At 46.1% G+C, this 20,655-nt stretch overlaps 1 protein-coding gene across 2 annotated transcripts in view; it reads left to right on the top strand.

Moving 5' to 3' along the window:
• PLXNA4 (plexin A4) overlaps positions 1-20,655 on the top strand; it is a 445,428-nt gene that overhangs the window by 280,856 nt on the left and 143,917 nt on the right. For both annotated transcript variants that reach the window (XM_068549473.1, XM_068549474.1), the window contains exon 4: positions 1,086-1,217. In XM_068549473.1, coding sequence (XP_068405574.1) covers positions 1,086-1,217 — 132 coding nt within the window. The remainder of the gene's footprint in view (positions 1-1,085; positions 1,218-20,655) is intronic.

Genomic DNA, 20,655 nt, shown 5'->3' with positions numbered 1-20,655 from the left:
AGATTTTCAGGGCTAAACATATCTTTTGTTAATTCCTTCACCAGTTTGTTTGGTTTTTTTCATTGCTGTTGTTGTTGTTTTCCTGAGCTTAATGGGAAATCTGCAAAGAAGAGTTTGAACTTCATGTATTTCTTCATTTTTAAAATAAATATTTGCCAAGCGCAAGTGTTTCAGCTTTAGAATTGGGAATGACTGGCAAAAGCCTCTGGAATTGTGCAGACTGGAGGCCGCTGCCTTTAGTGGCACCCCCAGGAAGTAAACATGAAAGCCATCAAGGAACAGGGTCCCTCGTGTAACTGGAGTGGTAGGAAAAGCATGGACTCCAGGGTCAAACTGGATTCTCATTCTGTCACCAGATTTGATAGCTCAGGCCAGTTGTTTAACGTACTGCATCTCATTTTCCCCATCTATTCTATCAGTATATCAGGTAGGACTTTTTTTTTTTTTTTAATTTATTTATTTTAGGCTGCGTTGGGTCTTCATTGCTGCGTGCGGGGGCTTCTCATTGTGGTAGCTTCTCTTGCTGCAGAGCACGGGCTTCAGTAGTTGTAGCTCGAGGGCTCTAGAGCGCAGGCTCAGTAGTTGTGGCTTGTGGGCTTAGTTGCTCCGCGGCATGTGGGATCTTCCCGGACCAGTGCTCGAACCCGTGTCCCCTGCATTGGCAGGCGGATTCTTAACCACTGCGCCACCAGGGAAGCCCCCAGGTAGGACTTTTGATGTTGCAGAGAACCTTTTTATTACGTTAACAATAAGGTGATATCCTGAGTAACTAGAAAGGCCCGTCCTCTTCTCCAAAGATGTACAAGCAAGGCCTCAAAGACTCAAGCCTAAGGCCTAGTGAGCCAGAGAGAGGAACACCAGATTCTTGGTGCAGCCCGGTTTGGTCTCCGCCTCGTCCCTTCTCTTTGCCATCCCCAATGCGAGGCCCCTGGTGGGCATGTGCCGCTCCTCCTTCAGGCCTGGCCTCTGGGAGGCAGGGGTCACTGCCTCCCCCTTGCCTGTGGGAGGGGCCCCGGGCGGAATCTGGACCGCAGGCCACGCAGGATCGGAACTCACACCGGCTCTCCTCTTCCTCTTCTCCACAGATCCGGGTAGATGGGCCCAGGGGCAATGCCCTCCAGTATGAGACGGTGCAGGTGGTGGACCCTGGCCCCGTCCTCCGGGACATGGCCTTCTCCAAGGACCACGAGCAGCTCTACATCATGTCGGAAAGGCAGGTAAGGCGCTCTGAGCTCTGTCAGACATTTGTCTTGCTGCTAAGGACTAGCCTGTGGCTCCGTGGAAGCCTACAGGAGGCCGGCTGCAGAGACGGGATTTGATTTATTTGGCTCAGTGTGTATCCTTTCCGTTGTGCTGCCTGGGGACAGAGGCTGAGTGTGCCGAAACAGGGAATAAAACCTTTCACATATCAAAATATCTGTGAGTCAAGAACAAATCCACTGACTTCAGAGTGACGGTGTGTGTAGGTGCAGGGCCAACATTTGCTCTCACCTGAAGAAACATGGTACAGATGCCCAAGTTTTTGGTCCCGATTTCCCTACACACTGTATAGTTTCCCACCAAGGTCACCTTCCTGGACCCTGGAGGTCTATGGTGGGCAAGGATTTGTCGCCCAGAAAAACTTAGTTGAGGGCACATCATGGAAGAGTCAGATAGATGGAGATTCAGAAAACAGGGTCTATGTGTATGAGATGAGATGCTGTAACATGTGTCCCGAGGCTTCGTGTGTACCTGGAACTCTAACATGGAACCTCCAGCAAATTCCATGAGGCCACACCAGGCAGAACAGATATGGTGTGAGGATTGGTATTAGCTGATGTGGAGTAGGAAGTAGCAGAGTTGGATTTGCTTCTGGAACTCAGCTGAGAACTAAGTTCTTCAGGGGTCCCTGAGCTCAGACCAGGACTCATACATTTGCAGCGGGCAAAGGAATAAATTTCGCCTTGGAAATTCCATCCATTTAAGGGTATTTCCTGGGGCGCCCTAATTCACAGCCCGCAGTGTTCCACCCCACAAGACACACCCCACCCCAAGTGCGGCTTCGCACTGCCGTACCTCTGCCCCTGTTGACTCTCTGGAGGATGGGTCATTCTGGGAACTGTCCTCCCTGCCCATGAATATGTATACATTAGCTCTGAGCGGCAAAGGCAGATTCCCCCGTCTTATTCATCTTCATTAGCGAGGCCTGAACTCCCCAGAGGACCTTGCTGACAGAGTCTGGATTGTTCTGCCTGTTCCCTCTCTGCAAAGTGAGGGAGATAAATACCACATTATGCCGCCCACAGGGCCTGTGCATTATGCCTTGGCAGCCCACAGCAGCTCCACCCTCCCCAAGAGCTCGATGACATCTTCTCGTGGCGAGGGACCCCCATTCAGCCACACTGGGACCCATTGTGGTGCCCTCGCTGAGGCTGCCATGGCTTGGGAATGGCCTGATGTGGAGCCGAGAGGGGAGCATTTTATCCCAGGAGTCCGGACTGGTATGAAGCTGCTTCTTTGCTTTCATTTCTTATTCCTTTTCCGTGAGGCCCACACTCCCCCTCCCTGCCTACCTCTAAGGCCCTAGACACTGAGGGGAAGCAGCTTTCCCTGGTGGAATGAATTCTTTGGAGAAGACCCAAGACCTCCACGGGCATTGAATGTTTCAGGATTTCTTACGTGACCGGAAAGCCAGGATTTCTGAACCTGGGACGTAAAATATCTAAGGACTTCCAAAGAGGAAAATCTAAAAGCTGTGTGGAGCCCCCTCTAATTGCTGAGTTGGGATTCTGAGGTTCGTTTTTTTTTTTTTTTTTTTTTGGCTGCGTCAGGTCTTAGTTGCAGCACGCGGGCTCTTCATTGTGGCGCGCAGGCTTCTCTCTAGTTGTGGCGTGCGGGTTTTCTCTTCTCTACTTGTGGCGCACAGGCTCCAGGGCACATTGGCTCTGTAGCTGTGGCCCACTGGGTCCAGAGCCCTTGGACTCTGTAGTTTGCAGCACGTGGGCTCTCTCGTTGAGGCGCGTGAGCTCAGTAGTTGTGGCACGCTGGCTTAGTTGCCCTGCAGCATGTGGGATCTTAGTTCCCCCGACCAAGGATCGAACCCGCGTCCCCTGCACTGGAAGACGGATTCTTTACCCCTGGACCACTGGGGAAGTCCCGGGATTCTGAGGTTCTTGATTTCACCTGTCCCACTTCCCTGAGAGCGCGGTCAGTGGTCAGTACCCATTCAGGCTTGACGGCGAGGCATGCTGGGAGCTCTGGATTACGGGCACACTGGGAAGGAGAGGAAGGCAGGAGTGGATAGAGTTAGGGCCGTTATCCATTATGGGGCTGCTCCTCATAGGCCTGCCACCCGAATCACAGTCCCAAGACCCTGACGTCTGGGCCAACACTGGCGTCCTTTGGGGTTGCAGATTCTTAGTGGGGAGGGTAATATAGCAAGATGGGTAATCAGACTGACCTTGGTGTCAGGATATCTGAGCACGAACCTTGGTCCTACCATTTACTAAGTGTGATTTCAGATAAGCTCCTAACCTCCTTAAGATTCGTTGTCCTCAACTGGAACATGGACGTAATGATAAAATTCACTGGTGTGGTTCCGAGGATCTAATGACATAATGCACGTAATCAGCATGACCCAAGCCTGGCACAGCGTAAGGGCTTGGTAAGTGGAGGCTCTTATGCTTATGACATTGCACCAGGAGCGTCTGGAACTGGCTGTGTGTGGAGTCTGGCAGGTGGTGGCATCAAGATTCTGGGTGATCTATCGGGGGTGGAGCGCAGGAGTCCAGGTCAAGGCCGAGGCAGGCTCCTCAGCAGGGATCCAGGCCCAGTGGAGAGCAAATCAAGAACCCACAGCCTGCAGTTCTGACTGGGCAAGAGCAGCTTGGTAAATATATCTGGAGATATACCGGGCCCCGGGGCTTCAGGACTAAGGCCTACCAGCCTCTGTCGGCTGGTGGGTGAGTCTCAGCCATGATGGATTGGAACACCTTGCAAGGCTGGGACTGCAGGCTGAGGGTATGTGCTCGGCACTGATGTCGGCTCTGCCTGAAAGGTGCTTCACTTTATCATCTAATTGTTTCTTTTCCCTTAAAACTTAGCTCTGCTGTCACATGTCCAGTGAGCTACTCCTGACCCGTGGTTTGCACCTCTACGGGAGCTCTTCTCAGACTGAGCCGTGATGACTTTCTTATCTTTGTCTCCTAGCAGACTGACAGCAGCTGGAGGACAGTTCTATGTCTTCTTCGTCTGCCTAAATCTCACCTTCTAGGCCCTTGATAGTTACTTGATGAATGTACGGATGAATGAATGAATGAATTCCCAGTGTCTTCACACAACCAGAATTAGAAAAGAGAAGAACTGATATGAATGATTTATTGCTTATCTTAATTCCCAAGTTTGAACTTATATGATTAAAAGACTATACTTTAGATAAAGAAAGCATTCCCCCAAGCTTCAGTCATCTGTTTATCACTGCCATGACTTTTGCCCTGTTCTGAACTATTTTTTGCTTTGTGTTTTCATTTATATAAACTTGCTGGTTAAACTTAAATAGCCTACTTTAACTATCTCTTAAATAATAATATCACACATCTGATGTGATAGTCATATATAATATACCTAATTGTGATATTGTGATTTATAATAAGAACTATATATTCAGTCTTCATCCCTATTTCTGGCACAGAACTACCGCAGTCCTTGGAATTTCCTGAGTGATAAAAACAATGGGAGCTATTACTACAGTTATTTGCAGGCTGAATAATTCTATAGCTGGGATACTCTTTCTGTTGTTCTGGGTATGTGAGTTCCTCTCTATTTCTTGCCCAGCAAGGGCTCCTTTCTATGTAGTGCACTTTTTCTTGGAGTGGCTGAGTGCGCCTGCTAGGTATCAGTGTCATTTTGTCAGGGTCTGCCTGTCTCTTGCAGTGCCATATTATGTTTCTGTCTTCTTGCTTTTCTTCTGCATGACTCTGGGTATCTCCCTAGGGGAGGTGTGTGTGTCTGTGTGTGTGTGCACGCATGCGCGCATATATGGACACACACACACACCTTCCCCTGTGTCTGTCTCTGTCTGTGTGTCTCCAGCAGTCTCCTTGCTTTGTACACGTCTGTGTGTATGTATATGGTATATATTTACTACAACTGCAGTACTCCCAAGGGAATGTCTACACACACTGAAACCAGTGTGATAAAAACCTGCCAAACTGATGGGAGGGAAGTGAGAGGAAATGTCAGCAAGGCAGACAAACGAGGAGATGAGGTGGCAGAGCCAGGGCTGTCCTCAGGTGCCCTGGAGCAACCCACTACGGAGGGGAGAAGCAGCTGTCCCCACCACGAGGCGAGGCTCTTCTTTGATAGGCCCCAGAACAAGTGGCAGATTTCTCAGTAAATTTCAGCATCCCTGCCATCCAACACACCACCTCTCCCCTGCCTGAGAGCCAGAGGCCTTAAGCACATGTTTCTGCTTTTTGAGATACACTTTCAGTTGTGTCTGGGCCAAAGCTATCTCTCACGGCGTTCTTTGCTTTACTGACTCCTGTTGACAGTGGGTCAGCTTCCAGGTGCCTGGGGACATCACAGCCTGTCGCCCTCATGAGCCAGTGGCACTCCAGTCCTAGCTGTGAACCAGGATACAGATGTCTGCAAGGGCTGAGGAGGTGGGTCCAGAGGTGGGCCCACCTGAGGTCGGCGCTACCTAGGAAAGCAGGGCCAGGCAGGGGCTGCTCTTCTTGGCTCCAGCATAATCCCGTAGTGAAGTAGTGAGGGCCGTCTTGCTTTGTAACAAATCACCCAGGCCTGATTCATTCATTCACTAAACAGATGTTCACTAAGCAACTACTGTGTGCCAAACACTAGCCCAGGCACTGGGGATTCAACAGTGAAGAAACAGATAAATATCCTTGACTTTAGGAGCTTGCAGTTTCAGCAAGAGGAAGCAACCAAGAAGAATCAACCTGCTAAATAAGTCCTATGGTAGGTTAGCAGGTAATAAGTGCCACGGGGCAGGATAATGGGGATTGGGAAGACTGGTCAGGGTGAAAGGGTTGAAATTTTAAGCGGAACAGCCAGAGAAGGCTTCCCAGAGAGCAAGGGCATCAAAGTGAAGGGGCCTGTTGAGGTTCCCTATCCCCTTCCCTCTTCTTTTGTATTTCTTTTCAAGCTCTTTGCCTGGGCTTGTGAAATTGAGAGATGGCTAAGCCTGCGCGGTGGGAGAGAGGGAACTGGGGAGAGGATGCTTTGTGAGTGTGATTTGTACCATGTTGTGAGTTTCAGAAGGAAAGGTGGTATTGGGGTTCAAGACAGACAGGCTCACACCCCTTGGGACTCAGACCCCTATCTGGGTGGTGCCTCTGCTGAGGACACTTTGTGTGATGAGGGGACCATTATCGCTCCTCTGTGTCCCTCCCTGCCCCTGCCTGCCTCCCGGGATGTTCTGAGATTAGCCAGTGCGAAGTCTGACAAGCTCAGAGGTCCATGGACATCGCTCTCATACAAGTGCAGTCGTGGAGGGAGCTCCTGCCACCCAAGGCGATGGCTCCTGTACGAATGATTCTACTCTCTTCACGCTGGGTCCCCGGGCATGTGAGTTCCTCCCACCCCTGCAGGGCCGAGCTGTCCGCTCCAGTTTGCATTTGGATGGCCGACACTGTGACAAGGCCATTTGGACATTTGCTCCCGGCACCCAGACGGGGCTGTTTCTGATAGCTTCTGGGAGAGGGGACTTGACGCGCAAGCCTGAGAGCGAGTGACAGCACACGAGCCACCTCAGGCATCCGCAAAAAGAGAAAAACTTGCCGTGTTTCACCTAGTCTCACTCAGGCAGAAGCCTTCCGGTTTGTCTGGAGCTGTTCCTGAAGGTTCCCGTGCATCGTGACCAAGATGTTCCACTTCTCCCTTCCTTCTCAGTAAAGGCAGAATGTCTCCTTGGGAGGGACCTGGACAGGGGAGAGGACTTCCTGCTTCAGGTCCTACACTCCAGTGCTGGTCCCTGGATTCTCCATGGTGTCATACAAGCTTAGAGCTGGAAAAGCCCTCTAGGCTTCTCAGGTCCAGTTATCTCCCGCTGCCTTTTCCCCTACAGCGGATGAGCACACTGAAGCCCAGAGAGGTCAACGGCTTGTCCAGAGTCACACAGAAGGCTGGCGGAGGAGCCAAGTTGGAATCCAGCCCAGCTCCTACTGCAGGGTCTGCTCCAGGCCCCTCTTCCAATGAGGAGCTCTCAGTGGGGTGAGAGATGCGCTGCATCTCCTAGTCTTCCCAGCAGGGCTGCTCTGTTACCCCAATCCTCAGCTGCCAAAACAAGCCTTAGAAATCGAAGGGATTGCTGGGGGTGGAGTGGGCTGAATGCGGCACTGGGGGTGATGTAAGAACGCAGAACCACCCCACTACCCCACTGTGAAGGAGGGCCCTTGGTTTATTCATCCTTAGTTCCAGCCCAGTGCCAGTTGGGACAAAAGCCCCTTCTGTTCTAGGACATGTTGGGGGTACACAGGGCCCCAGACACAGCCAGGACACCCCATAAGGGGAGTAGGCAGTGAAGCACCCTGCCCACACACACACTCCTTTTCCAACTGACATGCCTCTCAAGGGTCCCTCCCAGAGGCGTGAAAGCCTCCAGTATCTGAATAGGGTCAAGTTCAGTAGCCTCCCAGAGAAGAAACAATGAGAGTGGCCTGGCATTTCTCAGGTGATCATGAGGGTGACCGGGATACAGAAATGTGTGCCGGATGGAGACCACAGGGTGCCCATGAATAGACCGTGAGCGTGGAATTTCACCCTGGCCCTCAGCACTCACCAGCTCTGCCGCCCAGAGCAAGTCACTCAAGCAGAGTTTGTGCTTCAGTTTCTTCATGTGGAAAACACAAATGATAATTACCTGCTTTCAGGGCTTTTAGGACTAAAGGTAATATATGGAAAGTGCCTAGTGTATCTTTAGGACTAAAGGTAATATACGTAAAGTGCCTAGTTACACAATCATCATTATCATTACCATTATTACTAATACTCTTAGGAAACAGTGCTCCAGGGGTATGGACACCCAGACAAACCACTGTTTGGTGGCTAAGGGCCATTTCAGCTCCGGCCACCAGCTCTCCAGGATTCCCTGGTACCTTCAGTCTATTTCAGAATCCCCCAGAAAAGGCTGAGCGACCCTTCACACCTGTTAGCCCTGCATCCAGGAGACTGAAGGGCGGGGGACCTGGGGTCTCCCACCTCAATCAACAGAGCTGCGTCCCTCCACGGGGCTTGGTGGGGTTTCTTTGTAATTCTACTTCTGCTCTGGGGAAGGAATTTAGTTTGAGCCCAGCCCCACTGGACTTGAGGTCGTCACAGACTGGGCACCTGAATAACACTGGCTTTGTCACCTGTCAGGACTTTTAGGGCAGACGGGAGAACAGTTCTGTGCCCCGAACAAGAGAAGAAGAGCTGGTATGTAAAGGCAGAGCAGGAGTGGGCAGGGAGGTTTGGAGTGGGAGGAAGGACAGGAAATCCAAGGGCCAGGTAATTAGGGGAATGCCTGGCAGCTCTCTAACCCTGAACTCCATTCGGCATCTGTCTCGGCACTTGCATCCCACTTAGCAGCACGTATGGAGACTCCACAGTACGGGCAGACAGGGCCAAGAGCTGCATCTCTGCCACCTTTCAGGCCCCTCCCCATGTGTGTTTATTAAGTGCCCACTGTATGCCCAGCACAGAGCCAGACACTATGCAGAGTAGAGAAAAGCAGAGGAAGACATGTTCTGGAAGTTCTGTAGGAGTGAGGTGGGCGCAAACTCCAGCCTACTGGACGTTGGAAAGAAAGTGGTCCAACTGTGGGGATTGCCCTGGAACCACAACATCCTTGTGCAGTTGGGGCCCTGGTGGAGGTGGATGTCAGCCCAAAGGGCACACTCTCCTTGCAGGTTTGAATCGGTATCACGAGGACTCTGGTCTAGAGGCTGGAGCTCTTGGGGTGTTTCCCAAGACAAGCCTCAACTCTGTGGGCGCCCCATTCCCTTACACAGGGTGTTTGCAGATGGAAGCTGACCCCCACAATCCCAGCCCTCTCCCCTTCCTCCAGGGATGGCGTCTGAATGGAAGTGGTTAAGTTCAGAGAGAACTGATTTGACTTGTGCTTGAAGTTCTGCAGAAAAAGAGAAATACCGGATGCTTAAGTAAGTTGTGTCCTCAGTTTGAATATTGATGAGACGTTTTCAAAAGTAAATAGGTGCGTGTTAGTTTGTGCCATTGTTCAAGATGACTAGTTGGCATTAGTGATGGCACATGACTCTGCTAAACACAATATAGGTTTAAAAGTAGAAATTACAAATGGCAGAATTATATCTAATCTGAGTCTTTTAAGTGCATTTCAAATGTCACGTGTAGACAATGGAGGCGTGAATTTGAAACTGACTCAGAGACAGTGCGATCATTTCAAGGGAATGTATGATGGTTGAGGAAGAAGCTGTCTGGATATTTAAAGAAAGTTGTGCAAAACAATGAAGGAGTGGAGAAATAGGTATATCCTCCTGGAAAAGGGTTCAGTGCTGGTGCCGAAGGCTATCCAGTACCTGCTGGGTGACTTGAGGATGTTCACCTCACGAGCGTGAGCTGGAACCACATGCCCTGGTTTCTGGTCTGGCTCTGCCACTCTCTGCCTATAGGACTTTGAGCAAAGTATTTAACCTCTGGGTACTTCAGTTTTCTCAACAGTAACACGGGGATAGGCTAGTGCCCACTGCCTGGGTGGTTACAGTGAGTAAAGTAGAAAATGTACATACAATTCTTAGCGCAGTGCCTGGCATTTAACAGGGGTCAACAACTCTTAGCTTTCATTTTTATTATTTTCAGTATGCTGGTCTATTGGAAGGGTGTCTATATTTTATTTATTTATTTAATATTTTTACTTCCCTCATTCATATACTCACTCTTGTCTCCTCCAGGACCTATCAGGCCTGTTTTGGGGTGCCTGAAATGGCAGAGAGCAAACCAAGGTGGCCTGCATGGGCCACACTCCCCAGTCAGCTCTGCCTCCCAGCCTGAGTCCAAGGGCACTGAGGCTGCTCTAGTGGCCCATTTGTGCCCAAATCACCTCCTTGAGATACCGCTTTTGGAAGGGGGTCACCACTCACACCTGCAGGTACCTTCAGGTTAGGAGGAGAGACCCCTCAAGGGAAGTCCTACTCCCTTGTAGCCCCCTTTAGTCCACAGGACTTGGCAGTAAATGCTGGCCCTCATTAAGACAAGGGCGTCTCAGGAGACGAGCAATATGTATGTGAAGTGTGACATTTTCACGAGGTCTCCCGCCTGTCCCTTGCCTCAGTACCACTTTAAACATCAGTTAGTCAGGGTTTCCCAAATTTTATTCTCAGAGCCAAAGTTTTGCAGGATATTAAAAAATAAAAGCAAAAGCTTTCTTTGGTAAAATATTTCGGGAAAATCTGAGTTAAGCGGATAATCTCGACTGTAACATTTCTTAGCATGTCAGTGCGCTATCGAGTGTTATAAAGCTCCAAGCTAGAGGTGCACTGGCAAATTTAGGAGGTCGTGACTTCCAGACTCATTTGACCATGAAATTCACTTTACCAGGAGCACCCAGAGTAGAACCTTCACTGGGGAAGACTTCATTTCTATCCTTTCCCAGCTTTTCCGGGTTTCTCTCCCTTCTCTTGAGCTTGTCTCCCTGGCTCTAGGCCTGGCCCTAGTCTCTCTTCCTCTGTACTGTTTCATTCCTAGGCACAGACTGAATTCTTGGTCTTAACTCTTCTGAGTTTGGGAAAGGAGGGCTCTTTTGATCCAAGCCTCAAGGTCACAGCCAGACTTTGGGGCCAGGGTTCTCTCCTTCCAGCTCACTGCACCTCCCACCCCACACCGGGCTCGCTCTGCTCACAAGTGCTCCCAGGACCAACTCTCTTCTATCCTCGGTGCATGGAGCCCTCTTCAACTCTGAACTGAGCCCCCAGCCTTAATCCTCCATTCATTGTTCTTCTCTGAAAGTCACCAATTTCGTTCAAATTATGAAAGTTCTGCCTCTCGCCTACCGTCACCATTCAGAGGTATACGGTTCTCACCTGGGATTCATGGGTTATACCACTTTGCATCTTCTCAGATGGTTCTTAATGTAGGAGCCATTGTTCATTCTCAGATCTTTATTACTCTGTCTTCAAAAATTAAATGAATGCTGATAACACAACACTCCTAAATTCACAGTGATTTAGAGGAGACGATTCATTCATGTATCATTTTGCTCCAGGACAGCAAAGACCAAACTAAAACATTTGGTGCCCTTTTTTGCTTCTCTAGTGTAGCAGTCTTAAAGCATACTTTGATGCTAAATGGCGCTAAGAATGATCTGATGGGGCAAGGGAAGAAGTGATTAGAACATCTATTTATTTTTCTATTTAAAAGAAGAAATTAGGCTTCACTCATATTTACTATACAGTGGATACTGGGTACTGTTTTCCTGCCTTGGTCTATACATCAGCCATTTATGTGTCAGGAAGGCATGGAGGTGCATGGGAGGGGCCACATCTCTGAGTGGTAGACACTGGTGGTCTTACTGGCTGATTCAGTTTCAGTATATGACAACAAATTTGCAATTTATGTGCAACTGATATTATCAATATTGTAGAAAACAATCCTTTAAATAGAATCTTTACATATTTTGCAATGAGATGGGAGTGAGCATGAAAACGTTTTTTTGTACAACACAGAGGCGTTCTGGTTATGGAAATATAAAGATTTTTCTTTTAAAAGAACCAAATGTTCTACATTTGCTGACCTTTTCAGTTCTGACAAGCAGCTGTCAGAACTATGCCACTTTGCCGATAACTTTGAAAAATTAAACACTTCATCTGCCCCCTCAATATAAAGGTAATGTGTTAACAATGAGTTAGAAAGTAACTACTTTCAGAAAGAATTTATGGCATGGAGACACCATTTGGGAAGAAAAAAAGGATGTTTGGAAATATTTTCACCTTTATACGATTTGATAATGAGGAAATGTGACACTTTAAAAACTCGTTATCTCAAAGCTTTAAAAACTCGGAAACAGAATCTTCTACTTGCCTAAAAGTCTTCCAAATAAAGAGTTTCTGAGAGTTTTGACCCATTTGTTAAAAAATTTTAAAATTCCGCACCTTCCGATTAGTTAAAAGAACAGCTGATTGACATCCGAGAATACAGAAATCTACTAGCTGAATTTCAACAATAATCTTCGCATAATTGGTGTATGAAACTGAAAAAAATATCTTGTTTTAGTCAGCATAGCCAACAACGTGCTTTTTGCATCTCTGTGGCTCTGGGAGGTGTCTTTTTCTGTTATGACAGCCATTAAAGCAAAGTATTGAAATAACTTGAACCCTGGACCTCAAAACCCCGTATCACTAAGTGCTAAACAAGGATTTTCAAAAACAATGAAGCCAATCCTAACACATGAGTCTCACCATTATTCATAATAATTTTCGTGATGATAGTAAAATATCGTTTGTACCGTTCATGAATAATAGAAAATAAAAATTAAGATGGTATTTTACCTTTATGTCACTTCATAATTTCCTAATTTTGTGTATATTTAATAACTCAATGTTGTTAATAAATAGAACATGGGTAATCTTTGTAAACAAATATACGAGCCTTGTAGGTGCATGCCTAAAAATTGTTTTTTACTATGGGGTGTGCAGTCAAAACTCTTTAGTGACCTACTGGCCATTGGAGTGTGTAAAACTGCAGCTGCTTCATAAATGACTCTAATCTCAATCTCTGATTTTCACTTTCCTGTTACCTTTTAAAACCACCTCCTTTGTACTCAAGAATTTGTCGTTTAGACGCAGCGCAGAAGCCCATAGAGCCCAGTGTGAGATGGTGCATTGGTGTGGGTGGAGTCATTGTGGTCAGTTTCTTTATTCCTGGGTAATTTACCCAATGCCTTCTAGATCTTTCTAGGGCCCAGATCCCTGAACAGCAAATCTAAAATTCCCTGTGGGAACAACAGTAAGGAATGCGAGATGGTGCTGACAGATAAGAAAATCTTCAGACAAGCAGATAGCATTACCAGGGCTATGCCGGGAAAGCTGGTGAGGAAGATTCTTGTATCAAAATGACCAGAATGACTGTGGAACTCGAGAATCGTGACACAGACGTAAATCAATCAGTCCAGAGTTAGCCTTTTCTCATCAAGTCTCTGATTCCCCCCTCATTTCTCCTTTGTCCCACTCTGTCCCCATTCTTTCCTTTATCCTATTTTTGGCATTCTTCCCACCATCCTCCTTATTTATCCCTATCTCTTATCTCACTGTCCTCCATGTTCACCTTCCATGTTCCCCTCTCCAGGGAGGGAGGTGGAACTGGAATTGGGGTCAGGCCACTGTTTTTCAAACTGCCGGTCGTGACACATTAGTGGGTCGAGAAATCAATTTAGTGGGTCATGAAATCAATTTAAAGGGTCAGGACCAGATTTTTTTTTTTTAATGGAACAGAAGAAAATCAAATAGAACAGTGTCCATCAAATATAGTAAGGGTAAGTACTATTTGTGAAACTCTATATGTACCTGTATGTGTGTGCCCTGGGTAGCAATGTAAAACGTATGTCTTGCCGGGAGTCCTGGTCAGAATGAACGCCGCTGGCCTAGGGAGAACGTCTTGCATACACTGGCAGTAAGTTGAGTTCAGCTTTGAGCATCCGGCTCACATTTCAAGCCATGCTAATGACATCATCTGACCCTCCACTAGTGTTTAGTCAAGTGATTTCTCAGTTCCAACAATTTGGCTTCAACAGCTCTTTGTTGACAGTTTGGTGTGACAGCTGTGGGGTGGTGGGTAGGCGTTGGACACAGAGTAAGGCTAACTGGAATCAAGCCTTGGCTTGTTGTGAATCTAGACTTCTGAGTCTCCGTTTTCTCATTTGTGCACCAGTTCAATGCTTTCCAACCTGTTATTTTGTTACAGTACACATGGAAAATGTATTTGTGCAGCTCTCTAGGGTGATGGAGATCCCCTCATGACCAGGGGGACCAGGCTCTGGGGACACGTCTCCTCCAGGCATTTCCCAGCTGCCCCAAGGGCTAAAAGGACCAAAATGGTAGCACACCTGTGTCCCATCCTCAGCATCACTGCGTGCCACCAGTCCCCAGCTGGGAAACACTGTCAGATGACCACAGTATACAAACAGGTCTGGAAATCTTTGGCCTTGCATCTCTGTGTGTAGGTCCCCATGCTGGGAACATACAGAGGGGCATAAGACATCGATGCTGTCTAGAAGCTTACTATTTTAGTGGTTGTCCTCATCACCTGCAGTTTGCAAGAGACACTGTGTGGTCCAGTACCAGCTGAGTCCTGGTCAGCTTTCATTTGCAGTGGCCTCTTTTTGCCCCGGGCCCTGACACTTGAAAGTTTTCTTTCTGTGGGAACTGAACACAACTCCTGAACTGCCTTGCAATCTTGATATTTCTCAGTTATAGACATAAACTTGAAGCAAGTCAAGATGAGAGGAACAAGACTCCAGTGGCTCTCCAAATGCCAGATTCTGCCGCATTCACCATGGGCACGGAAGGGAATAAAACTAATTACTACCCTCTTAAAGAGCTGAGCATGGGTGGATACGCCCTTGAAAGTGGCCAGCAGAAATGCTTCTTGCGAACTGTTCTCCCCATGCAGCTGCCTGCAAGTCTTTCTGCTAGAGCCTTTGTTGCCCAAGGACTCCTGCCTCGGGCCATTAGCGAGGAGGCTGGTTATTATTAACTAGTTGGCATTGACTGATGACACCAAGCTTTTTTTTGGCCGTGCATGGGCTGGTGGCAGGCGCTTAGTTGACCCCTGGAATTTGGAGTTTATTCTGCCATGAAAACAAAGAAATAAATTAGAGCAATGAACAGAGCCCCCGTGGTTAGACACAGTGGTTAGAGCCAGCTCACCAGCCTCTGCTGGTTCCCTCCCCAAGGCCGCATCCATCGAAAGAATCCTGCCTCCCATCCCCTTGGTTCTCACTCCCAGATTCCTGGCACTCTTCCTCTCTAGACCATCAGAATGAAGAGAAGAGGTTTCTGTCCCCCTTTTTTTGCCCTCCTGAGCCCGGTGCGATGGAAAGAGATGGTGTCTGTGCAACATCTTGCTTACTGGAGAAGATTCAGAAATTCCAGGTTTACGTAAGGGACCCTTCTTTAAAATATGCTTATATAACAGATTATATGTTAAGAGTACCATGGAAATCTTTCTACATAAATAACTCTTTTAACACGTTCAGCGGTCATTTACTTTGTCAGGTCGTAGTTGATGTTTTTTAAAAGTGAGATGCACATGTTACTAAGTGATTTTCTTCCAACTCAATTCCACAAGCACTTATTATTGACCTGCTAGAGGGACTGGCAAACTACAATTCAAACCTGATGGGCCACTGCTTTTGTAAATAGAGCTTTATTGGAACCCAGTCATGCCCATTCATTTGACATCTCATCTACGGCTGCTTTTACCACCGCAGCAAAGTTGAGTAGTTGAGACAGGCCATATGGCTTCTTCGAAGTCTGAGATATAAACTGTCTGGCCTTTTATAGACAGCAGTGTGGTTTCTCCTGACCTACTACGTGCTAAATCTCAAGGTCAAGGAAAAAAAGGAGTGGCTACAAAAGAAGTCTGGCAGGGTCCTTTTCCTCAGGGAGCTTACAGGTTCATGGGGGAGAAGGATCTTCTCCATAAAGCATAAACTGCCAACAGTTACCAGTTGTCTGCTCAGCTACATGGTGTCTGTCCTCACCCCTGGACCTCTGCTTCCGTCCTCCCGTCTGTCCGGGATGTCCTGTGACTTCTCACCAGGGAAGTCATGTGCATGCTTCAAAGCCTGTGTTCCCCTTTGAGTCATTCTCACCCACAACCTCTGGACTGCACTCTCCTGCTCGTTTACCTTTGCAGCTCCAGGGGCCCCGAGTGGCGATTTGTACCATGCAGAAGTTCAATGAACATTTAGAACATTTAGATGAAACCCCACACTGATTTGAGGAAGATGGGGGAAACCTATTGATACATGAAATGACCTTCTCTTGACCAATTTAAAAAATATCCCACGGTGAGCCCCGGCCAAACTCATGAGGTGGAACTCCCTACATGTCATCTCAGGCTAAGACCTTGGCATTGGCTTTAAGCCAAGTGCCAAGAGTTCCCCAAATAATTAAACCATTTTGGTAATTGTCTTCTATACAAGTCACTGTTTCTAGAGAATTATCTTTTGTACGTTTTTTGTCGTATAGAAAAAAAAGGGGCCAAATGACTTATTCCTCTCCTGCTTTCCCACTAACATCTTCTAAATCCCACCACCTCACAAAAGGAAATTTTTAAAAAAATCAAAATGAGAACAATAATTTTATGTGACAGGATTATTTATATGGCTGTTCTCCCCATGATGAATCCATCCAGGGGCTCAGCACCTCCCCCAGATGCCAATTCATAAATCAGGAAATGCTATTACCCACTGGCTGTAAAACAGAGCCCACACCAACACAGAGGACTCATTTCAGAAACAGCTGCCCCATTTCCAGGACAGAAATGAGTTCAGAAAAATCCACCTGGCTGTCCAGACGGAGGAGAAATGTCTGTTACTTGATAAATAATCAGTCTTTCCCTCCTCTCAATCCCTTCTCCCCTAGAAATACGTAGAATTAATGGCACAGATATATGCCATTCCACAGAAATAATAATCACAGAACTAACTAGATTGAAGTGGGGCAGAGAACAAGAGCGAAGATGGTGAGGAGCCTGCAGACTTCCTGGGAAACCTTTCCTATTACCTTAAATGCAGTTCGTGAATAAACAGCTTGGAGACAATTTAGTGAAAGTCCTCCTTTCAGTGTATGCCTCCTGCAAGCACTCATCAAGGGCAGGCAGAGAACCAAGGAACAGGGTTGGGAAGGAGGGAGTCATCACAGAAAAGACTGCAGAGAGTGGTTGTTGGATTTGTTGGTGATTCCTCCAATGTATTCGCGTACATTTTTATCTCAATGGATATGTGTTGGAATGGGGAGGGGCCATAAAGAGAGTTAAAGGAAAAAGAAGAAAGGAGAGAGATTGAGAAGGAAGGAAGGTGGCAGGAAAACTCTTCTGGGGGTATGACCATAGTCACTTGGCAAATAGGAAAAGTACAGAAGTAGGCAAAACAGATGATGCCTGTGCATTTCTGTAGCTTACATTTTGGAGGGGATGGCGATGGACAGTGAACAAGTCGGCAAATAAGCAACCAAGATAATTTCTTCTAGTGATAAGTGCTATAATGGAAATAAAGCAAAGTCACATGATAGAGAGGAGCTGGAACTAGCAATGGGGGGGGGCAGGTTTAGGCTCGGTGGCCCAGGAAGCTCTTTCTGAATAGATGACATGTGAGCTGGCCACTGAGTATATGAGGAGAACAGTCTAGACAGAGGGAACAGCAAGTGCGAAGAGCTGAAGTAGGATACACTTGGTATATTCAAGTAAGAGAAAGATAGTCGCCATGGAGAGAGAAGACAGGGGCAAATGGACCCCCATGCTGATGTGTAGGAGATATCTTTGGGACTCCCCAACAGGGCCAGGGCAGCACTAGCCTAGCTCCAGGTGTCCGTGACTAATTTTGATCTAATTCGTCTGGTAGAGCAATAATCGGGGAGTTGTGCAAAAAAAAGAAGAGACCTCTTCTGTCCTTTATTGATTGCCTGGACTGGCCTTTGCTTGAGCATCATCTAGAACCGGAGACAGATGCTCTTTGATAAAAGAGCAACAGTGATGATAGCTAATAGTTACATACTTCTTAACGTTATCCTGGCAGTGTTTTTTTTTGGGGGGGGGGGCTTTGTGTTTTGTCTGCTTTATTGAAGAATAATTAACATAAAATCACCTTTTTAAGTGTACAGTTAAATGGTGGTGATGGAATAGTTTGTATCCCGATTGCCGTGGTGGTCACATGAATCTATACATGTGATAAAATGACAGAACTGTATATCTACACACTTCACAGCAATGTCATTTTCTTGGTTTTGATATTACAGCTTTGTAAGATGTAATCCTTGGGGGACATGGGGTGACGGATACATGGGACCTTTCTGTACTATCTTTGCAACTTCTCATGAACCTAAAATTATTTCAAAAAATTTTTTGAATTAAAAAGCAAAGTCAAAAATTATAAATGTAGAAAGAAAGAGAAAAACAATTTTAATTACACTGCAATAATCATTGTAGTTGCAGAGAGGATCCACCATTGGATACAAAAATTAGTGGGCAAAAGTTGAAGGAGAAACAGGATATTTGCAAAGTCTCAAGGTATTTTTTCCAGATATTTTTGAACTACAAAGGGAAAAATAGTAACTTGACAGTGGAGAAACCACCTTAGACAGCTGATCAAGGTTAACGTCATCAGCAACAAGACATATCAATATCATGAACCCCTTGAGAAGATGCACTGAGAAGGACATAATATCACTTCTGTAATAAGTGATATTATTCTTGCCAAAATAAGTGATATTCTTCTTGCCAAAAATGCATACACTCATTCTAATTATGCAAAAACCTCAGACAAACCCAAAATGAAAGACATTCTACAAAATAACTGACTAGTATTCATGAACAGTGTCCAAGTCATGAAGACAAGGAAAGATTGTTAAAAATTAGAGGTGACTAAGGAGTTAAAATAACTAAGTGGAATGTGAGATCCCAGAATGGAACAGGAAATTAAGTAGAAGAACTGGTGAAGTTAGAATCAGGCCTAGAGTTTAATTAGTTGTATTTTACCGATGTTAATTTCCTGGTTTTCATAGGCGTAACATGGTTATGTATGCTTTTAACACTAGGGAAGCCTAGGTGAAGGGGATATGGGAAATCTTTGTACTATATATATTTGTGCGACTTTTCTGTAGATCTAAAGTTAGTTCAAAATAAATAGTTCTTAAAATTGAAAAAAATGTATGCAGTAATGTAATCGCAACTACAGTCCTGATATAGACATTTCCTTTCTTTCATGCTCCTTTGCAGTCAATCCCCTCCCCCATCACCAGCCCCTGAAATCATCGATCTTCGTTCTGTCACTATAGTTTTGCCTTTTCTGATAGTTCTTATAAATGGAATCATGTAATAAGTAGTCTTTTGTATCTGGCATTTTTTTACTCACACAATAATTTAATATTCATTCGTGTTGTTGCTCCTTTTTATTGCTGAGTAGTATTCTATGATATGGCTGTACCTCAGTTTATCCATTCACCTATCAAATGATATCTGGGTTGTTTCCAGTTTGGGGAAAAGCTCCTATAAACATTCTCATACAGGTTTTTATATGAACATAAGTTTTCATTTCTCTTGGGTAAATATCCAAGAGTGGAATTTCTGGGTCACATTATAAGAAACTACTAAACTGTTTTCCAGGCTGGCTGCATTTTGCATTTTCACCAGCATAGTATGAGAGTCACAGCTCCTTTTTCCCATCCTCACTAACACTTAGTATTGTCTGTTTTGGGGCAGTTTATTGGTTTGTTTTTTTTGGGGGGGTGCTTTTGTTTATTTGCCCTTCACATAGGTATGTAGGGATATCTCATCATAGTTTTAATTTGCATTTTCTTAATGACTGATGATGTTAATCATATTTTCATTTGCTTATTTGCCATGTATATATCTTCATTGGTGAGGTGTCCGTTCAAATCTTCTGACTTTTCTAAAAAATTCGGAATGTTTCTTTCCTTATTGTTGAGTTTTGAGAGTTTTTCTATATTATGAAAACAAACTCTTTGTCATTTACGTGATTTGTAAATATTTTCTCCCAGTCTGTGGCAAGGTTTGGACCCATCTTACAGAATAGCAAACCAAGGCACAGAGAGGCTAAGCAACCTCCCCAAGATTACACAGTTCATGAGGGATGAAGGTAGGATTCAGCTCAACAGTCTATACTCTTAGCCCCTCTCTTGTATTGCCTCTGTAGACCCTCGCTGTTCTAAGTAGAGACAAAGCAGGATAATCAGCATGACCAGGTCCACTCCCTGGTGGCCCTTTCCACCTGAGGAAGCTTCAGAGTGACCCTGCAGTAGCCAATGGGAATCGTTTCAGTGGGATCTGCTAGAGGCCCTGATGCCTTTACATGTAGAACTCTGCTACAGAACATTTATCTATCAATGGAGGACGTGCCTTGACAGCCTTCTGGACTCCATAAGAATGATCACTCATTAATTAAAATATTTTAACCATGTTTAACAGCCACGTCTTCAGAAAATAAAAGGGAAACTCTGTTTTCTAAGGATAGCCATTTCCTGGGTTTCTTTTAGTCTTCTTTACCTGGTTTTATAGAGCCTGGTTTGGCAGGCCTAATTAGATATATCCTCAAGTGTTCAGGAAGTCAGCGCCTGTCACATACTCCTGCAGGGGATGTGGAAGAAGACAAGCTCTTCTGCAGCTTGAGGTTCTGCAGGTGGGACTCCTGGAATCCAGTTCCTGCTAAAGCCCCCTTCCCTCATCTAACTGGAACCTACCTCTGATCATTTGGGATCTCTTTGGTTCGGTGCAATCTAGAATTACAGAGGTCTCCGCATACTTAAAAAAAAAACAAAACCTTGGATTTTACCCCATAAACAATAGTGATTCATTGACATGATTTAAGCCAAGGGGATACAGTGACAGACTTGAAAGTCAAACACATCATTCTGATGGCAACACAGTGAACAAATTTTAAAAACATGGGAAATCCAAAGCTAGTGA

This window comes from Eschrichtius robustus, chromosome 8 (assembly GCF_028021215.1).
Source record: "Eschrichtius robustus isolate mEscRob2 chromosome 8, mEscRob2.pri, whole genome shotgun sequence".
In the NCBI taxonomy this organism is placed as follows: Eukaryota; Metazoa; Chordata; class Mammalia; order Artiodactyla; family Eschrichtiidae; genus Eschrichtius; species Eschrichtius robustus.
This window is presented reverse-complemented; position numbering and strand designations above follow the sequence as displayed.